The following is a 19800-nucleotide window of genomic DNA, read 5'->3' as shown; positions in this document are numbered from 1 at the left end:
GTGTATAAGCCTAAACACACTATTACATGTGTATAAGTCTAAACATACTATTACATGTGTATAAGTCTAAACACACTATTACATGTGTATAAGTCTAAACACACTATTACATGTGTATAAGCCTAAACACACTATTACATGTGTATAAGTCTAAACACACTATTACATGTGTATAAGTCTAAACACACTATTACATGGTGTATAAGTATTGGCTTCCTAAAACTTAATGGAATGATGGAAATGATAAATCAACATAAAGACAGAGTGATTTAAATGTATTACCAGTGAGCACCGTATCATAATACACAATTGTATTAACAATTGTTAATTGGCACTTTTTTAGCTCATGGGTGAAGTATTATAATATTATAATATAATAAAGCTGAAATCATTTAGTCACATCAACTCTTCTTGGCCTTTTCATCCATGGGACACAGGCCTCATGGTATATTTATTTTCTCCAAGATCTGCATCTTGAGGATTGAAACACTAAAGCTCCATAACATGAGTTGTGCAAACAAACACTTAAAGGCGTTATGGACGATTTTTCGGCGATTTGAGAATGCAGGCGGAAGTGCACATGCCCCTCCCCCGTGCACATGCCCCTCCCCCGTGCACATGCCCCTCCCCCGTGCACATGCCCCTCCCCCGTGCACATGCCACTCCCCCGTGCACATGCCACTCCCCCGTGCACATGCCACTCCCCCGTGCACATGCCACTCCCCCGTGCACATGCCCCTCCCCCGTGCACATGCCCCTCCCCCGTGCACATGCCACTCCCCCGTGCACATGCCCCTCCCCCGTGCACATGCCACTCCCCCGTGCACATGCCACTCCCCCGTGCACATGCCACTCCCCCGTGCACATGCCCCTCCCCCGTGCACATGCCACTCCCCCGTGTGGACTGATAAAACACACACGTGCGTTTGTTTATTAGCACAACGGATCACATCGCATCTCTCGTCTCCTGTAGATTTCTGTCTCTTCTGCGTCAGCTCGAACTGTCTTTCTCCGTCTTCATTTTGCCCCGTACACTGAGGGAACTATATTATGATAGATCCATGCGCTTAGGCACGCAGAAACGTGGGGACGAGCCTGAAGCGGCTGCAGGTGAGCGATAGGTGAGTTTTATGATTGACTTGTGGCAGGACAAATGATTTATCCACGCCACGAGGAAATATGATAAAAAAAATTGCTGAAAAAAATCGTCCATACCACCTTTAAAACCAGTTAAATACAAATAAATACATTGTGTGCATTTTAATTTAAAACAATGTTAAAAACACAAAACTAAAGCTTATTACTGTTGGTAGTATCATCCTGGACTGTAGACTCAGCGTTGGTAGTAGGAGGAGCGGGATCAGAAGCAGGAGCTTCAGAGCTTGTTCCCTCCTTCTGGACCTCCTCCTGGGTCGCCGTAGATGCTTTAATAAGTAACAGAAAAAATCATGATCAAAAGCATGACATTGTCGACCTTTGAGAATATTTACAATCGAGCAAACTTTTGAGTTAAGTTCAGATGTTTTATTGGACCGTGGACTCAGCGCCGGAGTCTGGGAAGGTCTGCTCCACGCTCCGGATCGGTTCCGGCTTTAGCCAAAATAATAGCTATTTCTGCAGCTGATGCTAAAAAAACTGGAAATGGCTCCATAAGAGTCGTGGTCCGGATGGATAGGAGCTCTCCAAGGTGTAAGAGCAGACACACTAACAAAAACAACTCTGAGCACCGAAACGCCGAGGCGGCCATCTTAGTCGCAACACAAATCCAGAGAAACTGTGCTGTTCTATTGAAAACATCTTTAATTCTATAGAACTTATAGAAGATAACTTAATGAGATTTACTTACCAATAACCAGCAAGGAAAGAAAAACGGTCGACAGCATTCTGAACATTTTTAACACCTGAAAGAAAAGATAATAATGGAATGTTAATAATTGTAGTGAGGATTGTAATAACGTGATCTACGAAAATGATTTGGTCATCACCGCAGGGAGTCGGGTCAGGACAGCGATGTTCAGGTGAGTGAAGAGGACGAGGAGACACTTCGACGGGTCAGCAGCTTTATTCAATCTCACTGGTCTTCTGAGTCTTCTCTGAACAGATCGTTCTTCTTCTTCTTCTTCTTCATGGGCATTGACTTTCTTCTGCTTCTGAAGCTCATGAGTTCAAAGCCAAATACATGTGACGTCATAAAACACCATGAAGAAGAAGAAGAAGAAGAAGAAGAAGAAGAAGAAGAAGAAGAAGAAGAAGAAGAAGAAGAAGAAGAAGAAGAAGAAGAAGAAGAAGAAGAAGAAGAAGAAGAAGAAGAAGAAGAAGAAGAAGAAGAAGAAGAAGAAGAAGAAGAAGAAGAAGAAGAAGAAGAAGAAGAAGAAGAAGAAGAAGAAGAAGAAGAAGAAGAAGAAGAAGAAGAAGAAGAAGAAGAAGAAGAAGAAGAAGAAGAAGAAGAAGAAGAAGAAGAAGAAGAAGAAGAAGAAGAAGAAGAAGAAGAAGAAGAGCCCCCTACTGGACTGGTTTTGATATGATATGTCAATTAATCGTTGGACCTACATCCATCTTCTTCCTCTTCTCCGGGCCGGGTCGTGGGGGCAGCGGTCTAAGCAGGGACTCCCAGACTTCCCACTCCCCAGACACTTCCTCCAGCTCCGAGGTGTTCCCAGGCCTAGTGAACCCCCCAAAAGACACCCCCCAAAGGACACCCCGAGTGGACTGGTTGGGCAAACTCCCATAAACCCTGGAGCACCCGATGGAGAGTCTAGAGCTGGTCCAGTGTTGCACCACCAGGACCTAAACCTGCTCCTCCTGAATCTGAGGTTCTATGGGTCAGATTCGCCTCCAGGACCTGGAATAGACCTTATGGGAGGCTGAGGAGTGTGATCCTCTGTAGGTGGGACACACCCTCTGGGCCCCCTTCTTGAACAGAGGGACCACCACCCCGGTCTGCCAGTCCAGAGACACGGTCCCCGACCGCCACGCCCTGTTACAGAGACGTGTCAGAGACAGTCCTACAACATCCAGAGACTTTAGGTCCTCAGGATCTCATCCTCCCCGGAGCCACTGAGGAGCCACCGAGGAGCCACTGAGTTTGTATGACCAGATTTAAGCTGGATTGTGAGAAAACTTCTGTTTGATTTCTGTTCTGATTCAGTGGAAGTTAATTTTATTGGAAAAACAAAACATTTGAATAAAACACAAAAGACAGAAAAGTGAGACAAAGTTGTTTTAACCTCTTCATGACCTTGAGCCTGTAGTTCTTCCTCCGCTCCAGCAGGAGGCAACAGAAGCTCCCGTGTGCGCATGCGCAGTGCAGAGCAGACGGTGCAGCGGAAGCTCCGACGTTTCACTCACTTTTCTGTGTTTTGTTAGTGAGGTTTTGGTCCCGCGCAGCTCCGACCGCAGCGTGAGCGGGTTTGTGCCACTTTTCTGCGGGTTTGTGCCACTTTTCAGAGGTTTGCTTTGGTTTTCTTTGGGTTAGTTTGCGTCTCCAGAAGCTGCTGCGTCATGCGCGCGGTTTGGCGCCTCGAGGCTTTTGTCCTCGGACTGTCACCGCAAATTCTGCTCCAAAAGCGGGTTATTTCTGCTCCAAAAGCGGGTTATTTCTGCTCCAAAAGCGGGTTATTTCTGCTCCAAAAGCGGGTTATTTCTGCTCCAAAAGCGGGTTATTTCTGCTCCAAAAGCGGGTTATTTCTGCTCCAAAAGCGGGTTATTTCTGCTCCAAAAGCGGGTTATTTCTGCTCCAAAAGCGGGTTATTTCTGCGCTAAACACGCTTTAATAATGAAACGTAAATGACGTTGCGTAAATGATTTAAACGGAACATAATCGCAATTAAGACTGAAGTTGACACAAACCAGGTCTAAATCACTGTTAAACCTGTTTCATTGAGTCTAAACCCGGACTCAGGATTTGTAAAGGTTTAGCGCGGCCTGTTAGCATGCTAGCACGTTAGGCTAAACGCTACTAAAGGCTAAACGTTGCTGTGACGTTTCGAGCAGGTGAAATTAAACCTTTTTTGAAAATAGAAAATGTTCAAAGTTTGTCTTGACACTAAAAACCTTTAATATTGAAACTATTTTAAATCTTAAAAGTAAAAACACGAGTCACATCAAAGTGTAGATACGTTTTTTTTAAAAAACTTATTCTGTTTTAACCTTCGACATTTGGATTGTAATGAGTCGGTCAAACAAGTCGATTAAATAAAAGTTATTTCTCTAAAGGTTTTAATCACTCAAATACATTATTAAATCAAAATGTCAAAAAAATAAACTTGTCATAAATATTCTCTTAAAGTTTCAGTCATAGATCTAATCCTTTTATTTGGTTCAAAATGTGTAAAAAATAAAATAACTTTTAAACTCAATAGTTCTTTAATCTTTCCTGTGAATACAAAGAAAATGTGATAAACATTTGATTTCATGAAGCTTCCTGTTGCCGCCGACGACCATCAAAAATAACTTGTTTTGTCTTCACAGGAAAACAAACAGTTAAACACCAAGTCGACATGATCACTAGGCGCCAAGGCCGAATGCAGAGCGAGGAGCGGCTGGAGGCGGGGCTAGAGGAGGTGGAGGTGTTCCACGCCCAGGAGCCGCACGCGCTGGACGATCTGGACACCTCTGCGCTCGAGCTTGACCAGCTGCTCGGAGACTTCACCTGGACTCTGGACGGAGACGCCGCGTCGCCGCTGTTTGACAGCGAGCTGGACGACCTCGCCGCGTACGGCAGCGAGCGAGACTCCGCCCACGAGGTTTCGTCCGCGTCGTCGCCCGAGAGAAGAGGTCAGAGGGCGAGGAAGAGCGACCATGACCACGACCACGGGCTGAACAAGAACGCCATCGCCGCCCGGCTCAACCGCATCAAGAAGAAGGAGTACGTGAGCAGTCTGGAGCGTAAAGTGGCGGCCCTGGCGAGCGAGAACAGCGCGCTTAAGCGGTCTACGTGCGAGCTGTCCAAGCGCGTGGTCGAGCTGGAGGGCGAGACCAGGTACCTGCGCGCCGTGCTCGCCAACGAGAGCACGCTGGCACAGCTCCTGGCACGCCTCGGCGGTCTGAGCGGGATGAAACTGTCCTCCTCGCTTTTCCAGGGCGCCGCGCACAGCCCGGGCGATCACGACTACGCGCTGCCCCGGAAGCGGGCGCGGCCGGAGGAGAAGGGTGAGGCGGGCGGCGTTTGCCTCCACGTCGACCGGGATCACGTGTCCGTGGAGTTCTGCGCGGCGTGTTCAGAGCGAGCCAGCGCGGCGCTCCACGCGCAGGAGCAAGTACTTTAGACTGACGCTCTGTGAAGACGTTTGGACAGCTGTATGTGAAGTACACGCATGTCAAAAGTACACGTTAAGCTACATGTCAAAGTACTCGTTACTGCTAAACCTTGTGCACAGTTTCTTCTAGGTAATGGTTGATGGAGGAGCGAGATGAACGAGTCTGGTCGTCTTTTCCTGAGTCCATGGTAAGGATCGGACTGAAGACCTTTATTTTGATAGGGCAGTGAGGGTTAGAGTTCATCACAGCTAATGCTAATGCTCCAGCACGCTAAAGAACACGCTACAGTCTGAGGCGAGACACGGCGGGCGAATCACATGTGCAGAAGCAGAAAACCTTAGTTATAACTTAATTAGTAGTAATTTTTAATCTAAATGAACTTGCGTCGCGTCGATCACCTAAAGAACAGAAGAATGTGTTCAAAGTTTAGTTGTTTCTACATTTTTTTCACTTTTTCATGTAAGAGTTTGTGTAAAAATGGCTAAAATTTCAGACATTTATGACGTTTAAATCGGAAAATGGACCGAATCGGATATTTAGGACCATTTTGTCGACATTAGTTTTAAAAATCCAGAGGGGATTTTGTATTTCTTTAGTTCTCGTGTGAAACGTCTCCGAGTCGCGCCCGCCATGTCCTGCCCACCGTGTCCTGCCTCCAGTGAAGCCAGATTCAGTCAGTCAAATGTAAATTATATATAAAACGGCGACGATCCACAAAGAGAACAATAAAGTTAGATTGTCTATAACCTTTATTGAAACAGAAGCACAAACGTCTCTTTGTGAATCGGCGCCGGTCCAAAGGAGAACACTTGATTTAGCGCCCCCTATCTTTCTTTATGCTGAAGCGGGAGCAGATGGAGGAGCCCGTGGAGCCGCTGCCGGGGCCGGGCTAAATGTGTAAGGTAGTATTGGTATCCATGGTATCTGTGTCTTTTCTTTTGCACTTCACAGAGCTCAACACGCGCTAAAGCTGTAAATATGTAACAAAGATGTGACGTGTACTGTACATACTTCTGACATGCAGAGAACATGTAACCAGAGAAACAAAACCAGAATAAATATTTTGCTGAATGTTTGAGTTACAAATGTTGGATGGATTTTTGACATTAATGCTCTTTCTTTTTCTCTTTCTGAACAGCGAGCTCCGCTAACGTGAAACGTGCAGCAGAGAAAAGAACCGCTCAGTGTTTTAGGGTCAAACGTGGTCCGGGCGCGGTCACAAAACCTTTGACCCGCTCGACAGAAAAACGAAAGCTCGAAGGACCAAACGGTTGTCCGAGTGTGTTAAAGGACACACATTATGATCTGGAGCACGTTTAGCTTCCGAGCCTCAGAAACACTCCTCCATCTCTGACCTTTTGTTTTGAACTCCACAGATCATCTCAGACTCGCTCTGACAGTAATGAGACACTGGCATCAGTGGATTTCCATTTCATTGATATACAAGTCAGTTGTAATTCCCTCTGCTGCCAGTAGATTGTGCCAAAACTCCAGTCATAATTTAGTTGTATTTAAAAAATACTTCTAACACATGAGATTCCAAACTAAAGACACAAAAGCAGGTTTGAAGTAACAATATAAAGAAAAATCTGTTCTTTAAGCTCATAGCGGCTGTACGCTTGCGTTAGCACGTCGGGAAAGCTAGCTTTACTCTATGTAAATCCCTCTGCTGCCAGTAGATGGAGCCTCAACGTCAGACGACGTGGGAACATTCAGAATGAATGTCATTTGTTTTGAAAATATAGTTGAATAAAACATGAGTCCGAAGTCAAAGGAGGAAGTGTTTGAAGGCAATAATATAAATAATGCATAATATGTGTCCTTTAAACTAAGTGTGGGGATCAGGTAGCCACGCCCACTTTCACCATTACTGCTGAATGAACCTCGGCGTGTCAAAAGTGACTTCTAGTTGTAATGTTTTTAGTGAAGAACGTGGAACATCTGCAGGAACAACGCCTCGTGGCATTATTATGATTCAGACAGAGAACATGCAAACGCCACGCCCTGTTCCACCAGACCATGTGGCATTAAAGGGGCTGTCTTGTCTGCAATATCTTATATTTACACAATTAAAGATTAAACAGACAAATAACAACACTCAATACAATAAAGTGCATTTATAGCAACAAAATGGAACAAACTTATTTAAAACGAGAGCTCTGAGTCTGAGATCTTAAACCTGCTTTAGATTAAAAGTCATTATGTTAAACATGGCGGCAGTAGCTCAGTGGTCGAGTGCTCGTCTTCTGATCCAAAGGTCGGCGTTTCGACTCCCCGCTCGGTCAGAGCGGTCAGATCCACTGGCCCGCAGGTTGGCGGTGCGAGCGCAGCTGCCTCATGTGAATACTGCCCTTGTGTCCTTGGGCAAGACACTTAACCCAACTCGCCCCCCAGTGTGCGTACATCTGGGGTGTGAATGTGTGACTGGTTCCTTGATGTAAAGCACTTTGAGTACCTTGACAGTAGAAAAGCGCTATATAAATGACCATTTACATGTGTAATGCCTCATTCGTCCAGCAGGGGTCCATTTAAACATGGATTCAGTCGTTACATCTGGATTCATCCAAGAGTTGATTCTCAATCTGAGAATCAAGACCATGAACTCTGATATTGATCCTACTGAGTAAGCCCCGCCCACTGGGCAGGACCTGATAAAAGGTGTTGGTTTCACCAGAAAATAACCCTCTTTGTTTCCCATCAGTCCTTTAAAGGCCATCAGCCTCCTGTTGTCCCTGTCACTCTCTCTCCTCCTGAGTAACTGATGACATCAGAATGCTGTGGGCGTCGACCTCTCCAGGGTTTCAAGACACTGTTATAAACCACAAACTGTTTATTTTTAACACTTTAAGAAACAAACTGGTTCATCCTGAGGACGTTTATTCTGTCAATGCAAGAGAGCCACATAGTGAGACTAAAGAGCCACATAGTGAGACTAAAGAGCCACATAGTGAGACTAAAGAGAGCCACATAGTGAGACTAAAGAGAGCCACATAGTGAGACTAAAGAGCCACATAGTGAGACTAAAGAGCCACATAGTGAGACTAAAGAGAGCCACATAGTGAGACTAAAGAGCCACATAGAGAGACTAAAGAGCCACATAGTGAGACTAAAGAGAGCCACATAGTGAGACTAAAGAGCCACATAGAGAGACTAAAGAGCCACATAGTGAGACTAAAGAGAGCCACATAGTGAGACTAAAGAGCCACATAGTGAGACTAAAGAGAGCCACATAGTGAGACTAAAGAGCCACATAGTGAGACTAAAGAGCCACATAGTGAGACTAAAGAGTCACATAGTGAGACTATAGAGCCACATAGTGAGACTAAAGAGCCACATAGTGAGACTAAAGAGCCACATAGTGAGACTAAAGAGCCACATAGTGAGACTAAAGAGCCACATAGTGAGACTAAAGAGTCACATAGTGAGACTAAAGAGTCACATAGTGAGACTAAAGAGCCACATAGTGAGACTAAAGAGAGTCACATAGTGAGACTAAAGAGCCACATAGTGAGACTAAAGAGCCACATAGTGAGACTAAAGAGCCACTGCACCAGAGGCTCTCTCACACGTCAGACACTGGAGTTCAGGACCACAGAGCGTCGTGCAGCTTCATCTTAAAGCAGGGGTGTCCAAACTTTTTTCACCAAGGGCCGCATTTTGAAACTTATACGGGGCAGAGGGCCACAAACAACTTGACAATGTTGAATTTGTTGAAGTGAATCATTCAAAATTTTCCATTTGACATAATTGCGATGAGCCTCCACACCTTTAATAAGACCTAGAACATTCATATTAGGTTTGTATAACATCAATATGCCTGAATTTTCCCAATTTCACAGTAAAAAGTACTAGTTTTTGTTGTTTGGGCCGACATAGCCGTAAGCTGGAGGGCCAACAAAAATTGGTATAAGTGCCGCATTTGGCCCCCGGGCCCTAGTTTGGACATGCCTGTCTTAAAGACACAAAGCACTGGATCAAAGACAGAGAGACAAGATTCTGAGCAGGACAAAAGATGAAGAGAAAGAGTTAAAGAGACAAACTGTGCTTTAAGGTTCAACCTTCTGATCGTTTATAACAGTGTCTTGAAACCCTGGAGAGGTCGACGCCCCCAGCATTCTGATGTCATCAGTTACTCAGGAGGAGAGAGAGTGACAGGGACAATAGGAGGCTGATGGCCTTTAAAGGACTGATAGGAAACAGGTTTATTTTCTGGTGAAACCAAAAACACTATCTGGAGGTCCCACCACCTGGTGGGCGGGGCTTACTCAAGAGTAGTATAAATATCTGAGTTCCTGGTCTTGATTCTCAGATTGAAAATGACTGTTGGATGAGCGTCGAAACGTTTAGTCCAGATGAAACGACTGAATCTTTTCTACTTTAAAGTCTTTGTGTTTAGTTTCACAAAGTGGGTCAAGTTCATAGTTTTCCTCTGAGTTTATTCTGAGACTGAAATAAAGATGAAGTTGAACAGATGAACACCTGATGCTCAGTGAAGACGTCAAATCACAAGGATCTTTATAAAACTTCAGAGCATAACTGACAGTGAGCTCTGTTTCCTCCTGTGCTGAACCTTAGAGCTGAACCTCAGAGCTGAACCTCAGAGCTGAACCTTAGAGCTGAACCTCAGAGCTGAACCTTAGAGCTGAACCTCAGAGCTGAACCTTAGAGCTGAACCTCAGAGCTGAACCTTAGAGCTGAACCTCAGAGCTGAACCTCAGAGCTGAACCTTAGAGCTGAACCTTAGAGCTGAACCTCAGAGCTGAACCTTAGAGCTGAACCTCAGAGCTGAACCTTAGAGCTGAACCTTAGAGCTGAACCTCAGAGCTGAACCTTAGAGCTGAACCTCAGAGCTGAACCTTAGAGCTGAACCTCAGAGCTGAACCTTAGAGCTGAACCTCAGAGCTGAACCTTAGAGCTGAACCTCAGAGCTGAACCTCAGAGCTGAACCTTAGAGCTGAACCTCATTTGTTGTTGAGAGTTCATCATGAATCCAGAAGGATCTAGAACAGTTGGATCACGTGACCATCGAGACTTCACTAGAGCCTTTTGAAGAAATACTTTTATTTGAATTCATAAACAAATTTACATTATGTTTTGTTGAAGAGTGAAAATCCTCTTGAATATTATGAATCACTCGTGCAGCAGGAGGCGCTCTAACATATAGAGTCTGCAAACAAGAGGATGTGACTTTTAGAGCATGAGCAACTGGGCTGATGGAAACAGTAGTGGTCCGAGGACAGAGCCTTAAGGACCACCTTAAAGGGGCAGAGGTCACTCATGGCATCAAAGGGGCAGTGGTCACTCATGGCATCAAAGGGGCAGTGGTCACTCATGGCATCAAAGGGGCAGTGGTCACTCATGGCATTAAAGGGGCAGTGGTCATGGCATTAAAGGGGCAGTGGTCATTCATGGCATCAAAGGGGCAGTGGTCACTCATGGCATCAAAGGGGCAGTGGTCACTCATGGCATCAAAGGGGCAGTGGTCACTCATGGCATCAAAGGGGCAGTGGTCACTCATGGCATCAAAGGGGCAGTGGTCACTCATGGCATCAAAGGGGCAGTGGTCACTCATGGCATTAAAGGGGCAGTGGTCACTCATGGCATTAAAGGGGCAGTGGTCATGGCATTAAAGGGGCAGTGGTCATTCATGGCATCAAAGGGGCAGTGGTCACTCATGGCATCAAAGGGGCAGTGGTCATTCATGGCATCAAAGGGGCAGTGGTCACTCATGGCATCAAAGGGGCAGTGGTCACTCATGGCATCAAAGGGGCAGTGGTCACTCATGGCATCAAAGGGGCAGTGGTCATTCATGGCATCAAAGGGGCAGTGGTCACTCATGGCATCAAAGGGGCAGTGGTCACTCATGGCATCAAAGGGGCAGTGGTCACTCATGGCATCAAAGGGGCAGTGGTCACTCATGGCATCAAAGGGGCAGTGGTCACTCATGGCATCAAAGGGGCAGTGGTCATTCATGGCATTAAAGGGGCAGTGGTCACTCATGGCATCAAAGGGGCAGTGGTCACTCATGGCATCAAAGGGGCAGTGGTCATTCATGGCATTAAAGGGGCAGTGGTCATTCATGGCATCAAAGGGGCAGTGGTCACTCATGGCATCAAAGGGGCAGTGGTCATTCATGGCATTAAAGGGGCAGTGGTCACTCATGGCATTAAAGGGGCAGTGGTCACTCATGGCATCAAAGGGGCAGTGGTCACTCATGGCATCAAAGGGGCAGTGGTCACTCATGGCATCAAAGGGGCAGTGGTCACTCATGGCATCAAAGGGGCAGTGGTCATTCATGGCATCAAAGGGGCAGTGGTCACTCATGGCATCAAAGGGGCAGTGGTCACTCATGGCATCAAAGGGGCAGTGGTCACTCATGGCATCAAAGGGGCAGTGGTCACTCATGGCATCAAAGGGGCAGTGGTCATTCATGGCATCAAAGGGGCAGTGGTCATTCATGGCATTAAAGGGGCAGTGGTCACTCATGGCATTAAAGGGGCAGTGGTCACTCATGGCATCAAAGGGGCAGTGGTCATTCATGGCATCAAAGGGGCAGTGGTTGAAAACCTGCATAATCTAATGAGCAGTGAAACACGCCCATCAGCCTCGTACAGACCAATAGCGTTAAAGCGTAAACTTCATGGATCAGATCTGATCATCTCGATATGTACGAGTCAGATCATGTTTCAGTTCCAGCTTTTGTTTGTCTTGGACGAGCAGCCGTGGGAAAGACACAATATAAATGTCATAAAAGTGACATTTGTACATTTATAAAAGTTCTGATCGTGCACTTGAAATACTGACAATCTGCTGCATGTCCCTCCCCAGTCTCATCTCCAGTCTGCGCTGCGCTTTTTAGAGATTATGGGCCCAAAAAATGATGAAATATTGCGAGTCATCTTCAGTCAAACGTAGGTTTTACTTTTAGGAACAATAATAATAACAGTTCATGTTTTAGGTTCTTAGTGAAGCCGTTCATCTTCTCACAGGTTCTGATGGTTCCACTGATGGTTCTGGTTCCGGAGCCTGTTTCAGAACCAGTTCCTCCTTTCAAAAACTGGTTCTGATGCGGCACCAGTATAAAAATATAATAAAGGTTCTGGTGGAATATTAAACATAAAAAGTCATATTAAAGTAATGGAGAAAGCAAAACAAATATAAATACTGCAAACAAACAGACATGTGTAACATGACACTTCATAATCATTAGTTTGATATTTGTAGGTTAAACATATGAGGGGCCTCATGAGGGGCCCCTCATATGAGTCACTTATTGAAACAAACAGTTGTGAAACATTGAAATTCATGATGAACATTTGTGTCTCGAGGATCATCAAAGACGAGGATCTGGAGCGTTTGTTCAGTCTTTATTTCAGTTGAACTTTAAACACCGAAGTGTCCACTTTACATCAAAGTCTATGTAAACGCGCCTCGAATGCGTCCGGCGTTTTCCGCGGCGCGATTTCTACGTTTTCGTACGCTCTCGACGCTTTGGGCGCGACATGTTCAGCTTTGTGCATGAGCCGCAAAAAGACCCAAAACAGACCCACAAGATTAAAAAACATCTTTAGACGCAGCTCTTAGAGCAAATAATGATATTGACTAAACTCTGCTCAGCTCTGAAGTATCTGCAGGTCCCAGACGGGCCCCGGGGCCCATCACCTCCACTTATGGACTTTGTACAGTTAATAAACCGAAGCCATTAAACTCCATTTACACCACGAGAAAAACAACACAGCACAACTCGTCCACTGAGCGCGTGCAGACGCCTCGACTCCACTGAGCGCGTGCAGACGCCTCGACTCCACTGAGCGCGTGCAGACGCCTCGACTCCACTGAGCGCGTGCAGACGCCTCGACTCCACTGAGCGCGTGCAGACGCCTCGACTCCACTGAGCGCGTGCAGAGGGGACAGAGTGTCCTGCAGGGGGTGAGACTCATGGTCCAGCATAGATGTGAGTTTAGCCAGGACCTTCTGTCCCTCACCTCCTGCACTGAGTCCAGAGGACAGCCCAGGACGGAGCTTTGTCCAGCTTCTTCCTCTTCCTCTCTGTGATGACCACACCTACAGGAGCTGATGCACCACAGAGTCAGAGAAGGTCTTCAGGAGTGGCCCTGTCAGGAGCGGCCCTGTCACTCCTGAAGACCTGAGTCTCCTCAGGAGGTAGAGCCGACTACAGGTCACTAGAGGTCACTATACGTCAGGCTCAGGGAGTCGAGCGGTAACTTTGTTTTCACTCAGACCTGTTTCACACATGGATCTATAATAAAGTCTGTTTCACACATGTATACATATATATATATATATATATATATATATATATATATATACACACATACATATATACATATATATATATATATATATATATATATATATATATGCAGATATATATATATATGTATGAGGCGTGTGAAAATGGTGTCTCAAAATGACCTGGAACTTATAATTCATGTCTTTGTGTCTTCACGTTTAGACTATTGTAACAGTTTGTTTTCCTGTCTTAACAAGAAGGAACTCTCTCGTCTGCAGCTGCTCCAGAACTCTGCAGCGAGGATCTTGACTCGCACAAATAGAAGGGCCCACATTTCACCCTCAGAGCCCTTCACTGGAGCCCGTCTCCATGGAAACAATTTAAAATTCTTGTTTTAACTTTTAGAGCTTTAAATGGTCAGGTCCCATCGTACATTATCGATCTGATTAAACTGTACACTCCCTCTCGCTCACGAAGGTCCTTGGACCAGGAACTGTTGGTTCCTCGCACTGGTTCTGGGACCAGAGGAGACAGATCCTTCCAGACTGTTCCAGACTCTGGAACCATCTTCCTCTCTCACTACGGTCACTGGACTCAGTTACTGCTTTTAAGGCTTAAAACCTTTTTATTTAGTCGAGCCTTTTAAATGCACTTGTTTTAGGGACTGATCCGACTGTTTAGTGTTGTATATGTTTTGTTCACTGTAAGTTTTTTGTGTTTTTATTGTTTTATTCTGTGTTTTGTGAAGCACTTTGTGACTTCTGTCTGTGAAAGGTGCTATAGAAATAAAATTTACTTACTTACTATGTATGCTCTAGAGGAGAGGGCGGGGCCATCCATTTAGTGTGTATGCAAGTCCTCTGTCCTCTGTCTTCTGTCTTCTGTCCTCAGACCCTCCCTCTGTCCTTAGACCCTCCTTCTGTCCTTAGACCCTCCTTCTGTCCTTAGACCCTCCCTCTGTCCTTAGACCCTCCTTCTGTCCTCAGACCCTCCTTCTGTCCTTAGACCCTCTTTCTGTCCTCAGACCCTCCTTCTGTCCTTAGACCCTCCTTCTGTCCTTAGACCCTCCTTCTGTCCTTAGACCCTCCTTCTGTCCTTAGACCCTCCTTCTGTCCTTAGACCCTCCTTCTGTCCTCGGACCCTCCTTCTGTCCTTAGACCCTCCTTCTGTCCTTAGACCCTCCTTCTGTCCTTAGACCCTCCTTCTGTCCTTAGACCCTCCTTCTGTCCTTAGACCCTCCTTCTGTCCTCGGACCCTCCTTCTGTCCTTAGACCCTCCTTCTGTCCTTAGACCCTCCTTCTGTCCTTAGACCCTCCTTCTGTCCTTAGACCCTCCTTCTGTCCTCGGACCCTCCTTCTGTCCTTAGACCCTCCCTCTGTCCTTAGACCCTCCTTCTGTCCTCAGACCCTCCTTCTGTCCTTAGACCCTCCTTCTGTCCTTAGCTCCTCCTTCTGTCCTCAGACCCTCCTTCTGTCCTTAGACCCTCCTTCTGTCCTCAGACCCTCCTTCTGTCCTTAGACCCTCCTTCTGTCCTCAGACCCTCCTTCTGTCTTTAGACCCTCCTTCTGTCCTCAGACCCTCCTTCTGTCCTTAGACCCTCCCTCTGTCCTTAGCTCCTCCTTCTCGGCCAGGAATAACTACAAACACCTCCTTGGGAACAGTAGAAACCTGGAGGAGTTCCAGAGTGAAGGAGGGATGACTCCCACAGGGCGACGCCCGGCTCGGGTGTGGTGGTTGAGGCTGGGGGCGGCGGCCCTGGTGAAGATGGAGTTCGGTCTTCCAGACTTCATCGTGTCGAGACAGAGACAGATTTGTGTTTTTGGCTCTTTGAACATTAAAGGGTAAAAACATAAAACTACGTGTATGACAAGTTACAGTAACACAGATGCACTTTAATCACGCCTCATGTGCCACAAACCTAAAACTCACCCGTCACTCACCCGTCATCAAACATCCTGTTGTTCCTTTGTGGCTGTCGATTCTTCGTAAACTCGTGTCAGATGATTCTGACATAATGACCTCATCATGACCTCATCATGACCTCATCATGACATCATCATGACATCATCATGACCTGATAATGACATCATCATGACCTCATCATGACATCATCATGACATCATCATGACCTGATAATGACATCATCATGACCTCATCATGACATCATCATGACATCATCATGACCTGATAATGACATCATCATGACATCATAATGACCTCATCATGACCTCATCATGACCTCATCATGACCTCATCATGACCTCATCATGATATCATCATGACCTGATAATGACATCATCATGACCTCATCATGACCTCATCATGACCTCATCATGACATCATCATGACATCATCATGACCTCATCATGACATCATCATGACCTGATAATGACATCATCATGACATCATCATGACCTGATAATGACCTGATAATGACATCATCATGACCTCATCATGACCTCATCATGACATCATCATGACCTCATCATGACCTCATCATGACCTGATAATGACCTGATAATGACATCATCATGACATCATCATGACCTCATCATGACATCATCATGACCTGATAATGACCTGATAATGACATCATCATGACCTCATCATGACCTAATCATGACATCATCATGACCTCATCATGACCTCATCATGACCTGATAATGACCTGATAATGACATCATCATGACATCATCATGACATCATCATGACCTGATAATGACATCATCATGACCTCATCATGACATCATCATGACCTGATAATGACCTGATAATGACCTGATAATGACATCATCATGACATCATCATGACCTCATCACGACATCATCATGACCTGATAATGACATCATCATGACATCATCATGACATCATCATGACCTGATAATGACATCATCATGACCTCATCATGACATCATCATGACCTGATAATGACCTGATAATGACATCATCATGACATCATCATGACCTCATCACGACATCATCATGACCTGATAATGACATCATCATGACCTCATCATGACATCATCATGACCTGATAATGACATCATCATGACATCATCATGACATCATAATGACCTCATCATGACATCATCATGACATCATCATGACCTGATAATGACATCATCATGACATCATCATGACCTCATCATGACATCATCATGACCTGATAATGACATCATCATGACATCATCATGACCTCATCATGACCTGATAATGACATCATCATGACATCATCATGACATCATCATGACCTGATAATGACATTATCATGACCTGATAATGACCTGATAATGACATCATCATGACATCATCATGACCTCATCATGACCTCATCACGACATCATCATGACATCATCATGACCTGATAATGACATCATCATGACCTCATCATGACCTGATAATGACATCATCATGACATCATAATGACCTCATCATGACATCATCATGACCTCATCATGACATCATCATGACATCATCATGACCTGATAATGACATCATCATGACCTCATCATGACCTCATCATGACCTCATCATGACATCATCATGACCTCATCATGACATCATCATGACATCATCATGACCTGATAATGACATCATCATGACCTCATCATGACCTCATCATGACCTCATCATGACATCATCATGACCTCATCATGACATCATAATGACCTCATCATGACCTGATAATGACATCATCATGACCTCATCATGACCTCATCATGACCTCATCATGACATCATCATGACATCATCATGACATCATCATGACCTCATCATGACATCATCATTACCTCATCATGACATCATCATGACATCATCATGACCTGATAATGACATCATCATGACATCATCATGACCTCATCATGACCTCATCATGACCTCATCATGACATCATCATGACCTCATCATGACCTCATCATGACATCATCATGACCTGATAATGACATCATCATGACCTCATCATGACCTCATCATGACATCATCATGACCTGATAATGACCTGATAATGACATCATCATGACCTCATCATGACCTGATAATGACATCATCATGACATCATCATGACATCATCATGACCTCATCATGACATCATCATGACCTGATAATGACCTGATAATGACATCATCATGACATCATCATGACCTGATAATGACATCATCATGACCTCATCATGACATCATAATGACATCATCATGACCTGATAATGACATCATCATGACATCATCATGACCTGATAATGACCTGATAATGACATCATCATGACCTCATCATGACCTCATCATGACCTGATAATGACCTGATAATGACATCATCATGACCTCATCATGACATCATCATGACATCATCATGACATCATCATGACCTGATAATGACATCATCATGACATCATCATGACATCATCATGACCTGATAATGACATCATCATGACATCATCATGACATCATCATGACCTCATCATGACATCATCATGACCTGATAATGACATCATCATGACCTGATAATGACATCATCATGACATCATCATGACCTCATCATGACATCATCATGACCTGATAATGACCTGATAATGACATCATCATGACCTCATCATGACCTCATCATGACATCATCATGACCTGATAATGACATCATCATGACATCATCATGACCTGATCATGACATCATCATGACATCATCATGACCTGATAATGACCTGATAATGACATCATCATGACCTCATCATGACATCATCATGACCTCATCATGACATCATCATGACCTGATAATGACCAGATAACGACATCATCATGACATCATGACCTGATAATGACATCATCATGACATCATCATGACATCATCATGACCTGATAATGACATCATCATGACATCATCATGACATCATCATGACCTGATAATGACATCATCATGACATCATCATGACATCATCATGACCTCATCATGACATCATCATGACCTGATAATGACATAATCATGACATCATCATGACCTGATAATGACATCATCATGACATCATCATGACCTCATCATGACATCATCATGACCTGATAATGACATCATCATGACCTCATCATGACCTCATCATGACATCATCATGACCTGATAATGACATCATCATGACATCATCATGACCTGATAATGACATCATCATGACCTCATCATGACCTCATCATGACATCATCATGACCTGATAATGACATCATCATGACATCATCATGACCTGATCATGACATCATCATGACATCATCATGACATCATCATGACCTGATAATGACCTGATAATGACATCATCATGACCTCATCATGACATCATCATGACCTCATCATGACCTCATCATGACCTGATAATGACCAGATAACGACATCATCATGACATCATGACCTGATAATGACATCATCATGACATCATCATGACATCATCATGACATGACATCATAATATCGCTCTAAAATGTGTGATTTGTTTGAATATTCAGAGGAGCAAAAGGCCACGTCACATTGACATTTCTGCCAAATGTGATTATTTCACGTTGTTTCTCTTTGAACTCTTGTGTTTGGAGAAAGATGTAAAAAGCTTGTTCTGGTTTTAATGACACGAATAATATTTACATGAACTTAAAATACTTGAAATGTGAGTTTAACATTTATGACTCATTTCAACACATTTGCTTCTTGTTCTGAGCCTCAGCGTCTAACACAGGACGGGGGGCGGAGCTTGACCTTCAGCAGGACGAGGGGCGGAGCTTGACCTTCAGCAGGACGAGGGGCGGAGCTTGACCTTCAGCAGGACGAGGGGCGGAGCTTGACCTTCAGCAGGACGAGGGGCGGAGCTTGACCTTCAGCAGGACGAGGGGCGGAGCTTGACCTTCAGCAGGACGCGGGGGCGGAGCTTAACCTTCAGCAGGACGCGGGGGCGGAGCTTGACCTACAACACTGTCAAACTAAACATACTCGTGAGTTAGAACGTCCAGAACCTGTTTTTCCGTCACAAAACACGATATTTACGTTTGTGGGCGTGACGTGACACGATGTGGGCGGTTCCAGGAGTATGAATACTGTTGTCATAGTTACAGACTGGAAAGGACTGAATAAAGGTGTGTTTCTCTGGCTGTTGGTCGCGTGCAGCACAAAAGACTCAGACGCCACAGACTTTGTCAAAGTTATTATTGTAGAATACTTGTTGTATTTTTTCTTTCATACAGACAAAAGGTGTTGGACTTATTTCCCGTTAAGTTCTGGTAGATTCCGTACAGTTTAGTCTACAGTTACAGGTGTTCTTCCTCGTATATAG

The 19800-nt window shown here is 44.8% G+C and overlaps 1 protein-coding gene across 1 annotated transcript; it reads left to right on the top strand.

The window, feature by feature from the left end:
• Positions 1-3329: 3329 nt before the first annotated feature.
• Positions 3330-5388, top strand: crebzf (CREB/ATF bZIP transcription factor). The gene is made up of 2 exons (XM_072434316.1): positions 3330-3470; positions 4471-5388. The coding sequence occupies exon 2, from the start codon at positions 4500-4502 to the stop codon at positions 5265-5267; it is 768 nt and encodes a 255-aa protein (XP_072290417.1). The 5' UTR covers positions 3330-3470; positions 4471-4499; the 3' UTR covers positions 5268-5388.
• Positions 5389-19800: the final 14412 nt, after the last annotated feature.

This window comes from Eucyclogobius newberryi, unplaced genomic scaffold (assembly GCF_026437365.1).
Source record: "Eucyclogobius newberryi isolate DKJ021-1_F unplaced genomic scaffold, fEucNew1.0.hap1 SCAF_65, whole genome shotgun sequence".
NCBI lineage: Eukaryota > Metazoa > Chordata > Actinopteri > Gobiiformes > Gobiidae > Eucyclogobius > Eucyclogobius newberryi.
This window is presented reverse-complemented; position numbering and strand designations above follow the sequence as displayed.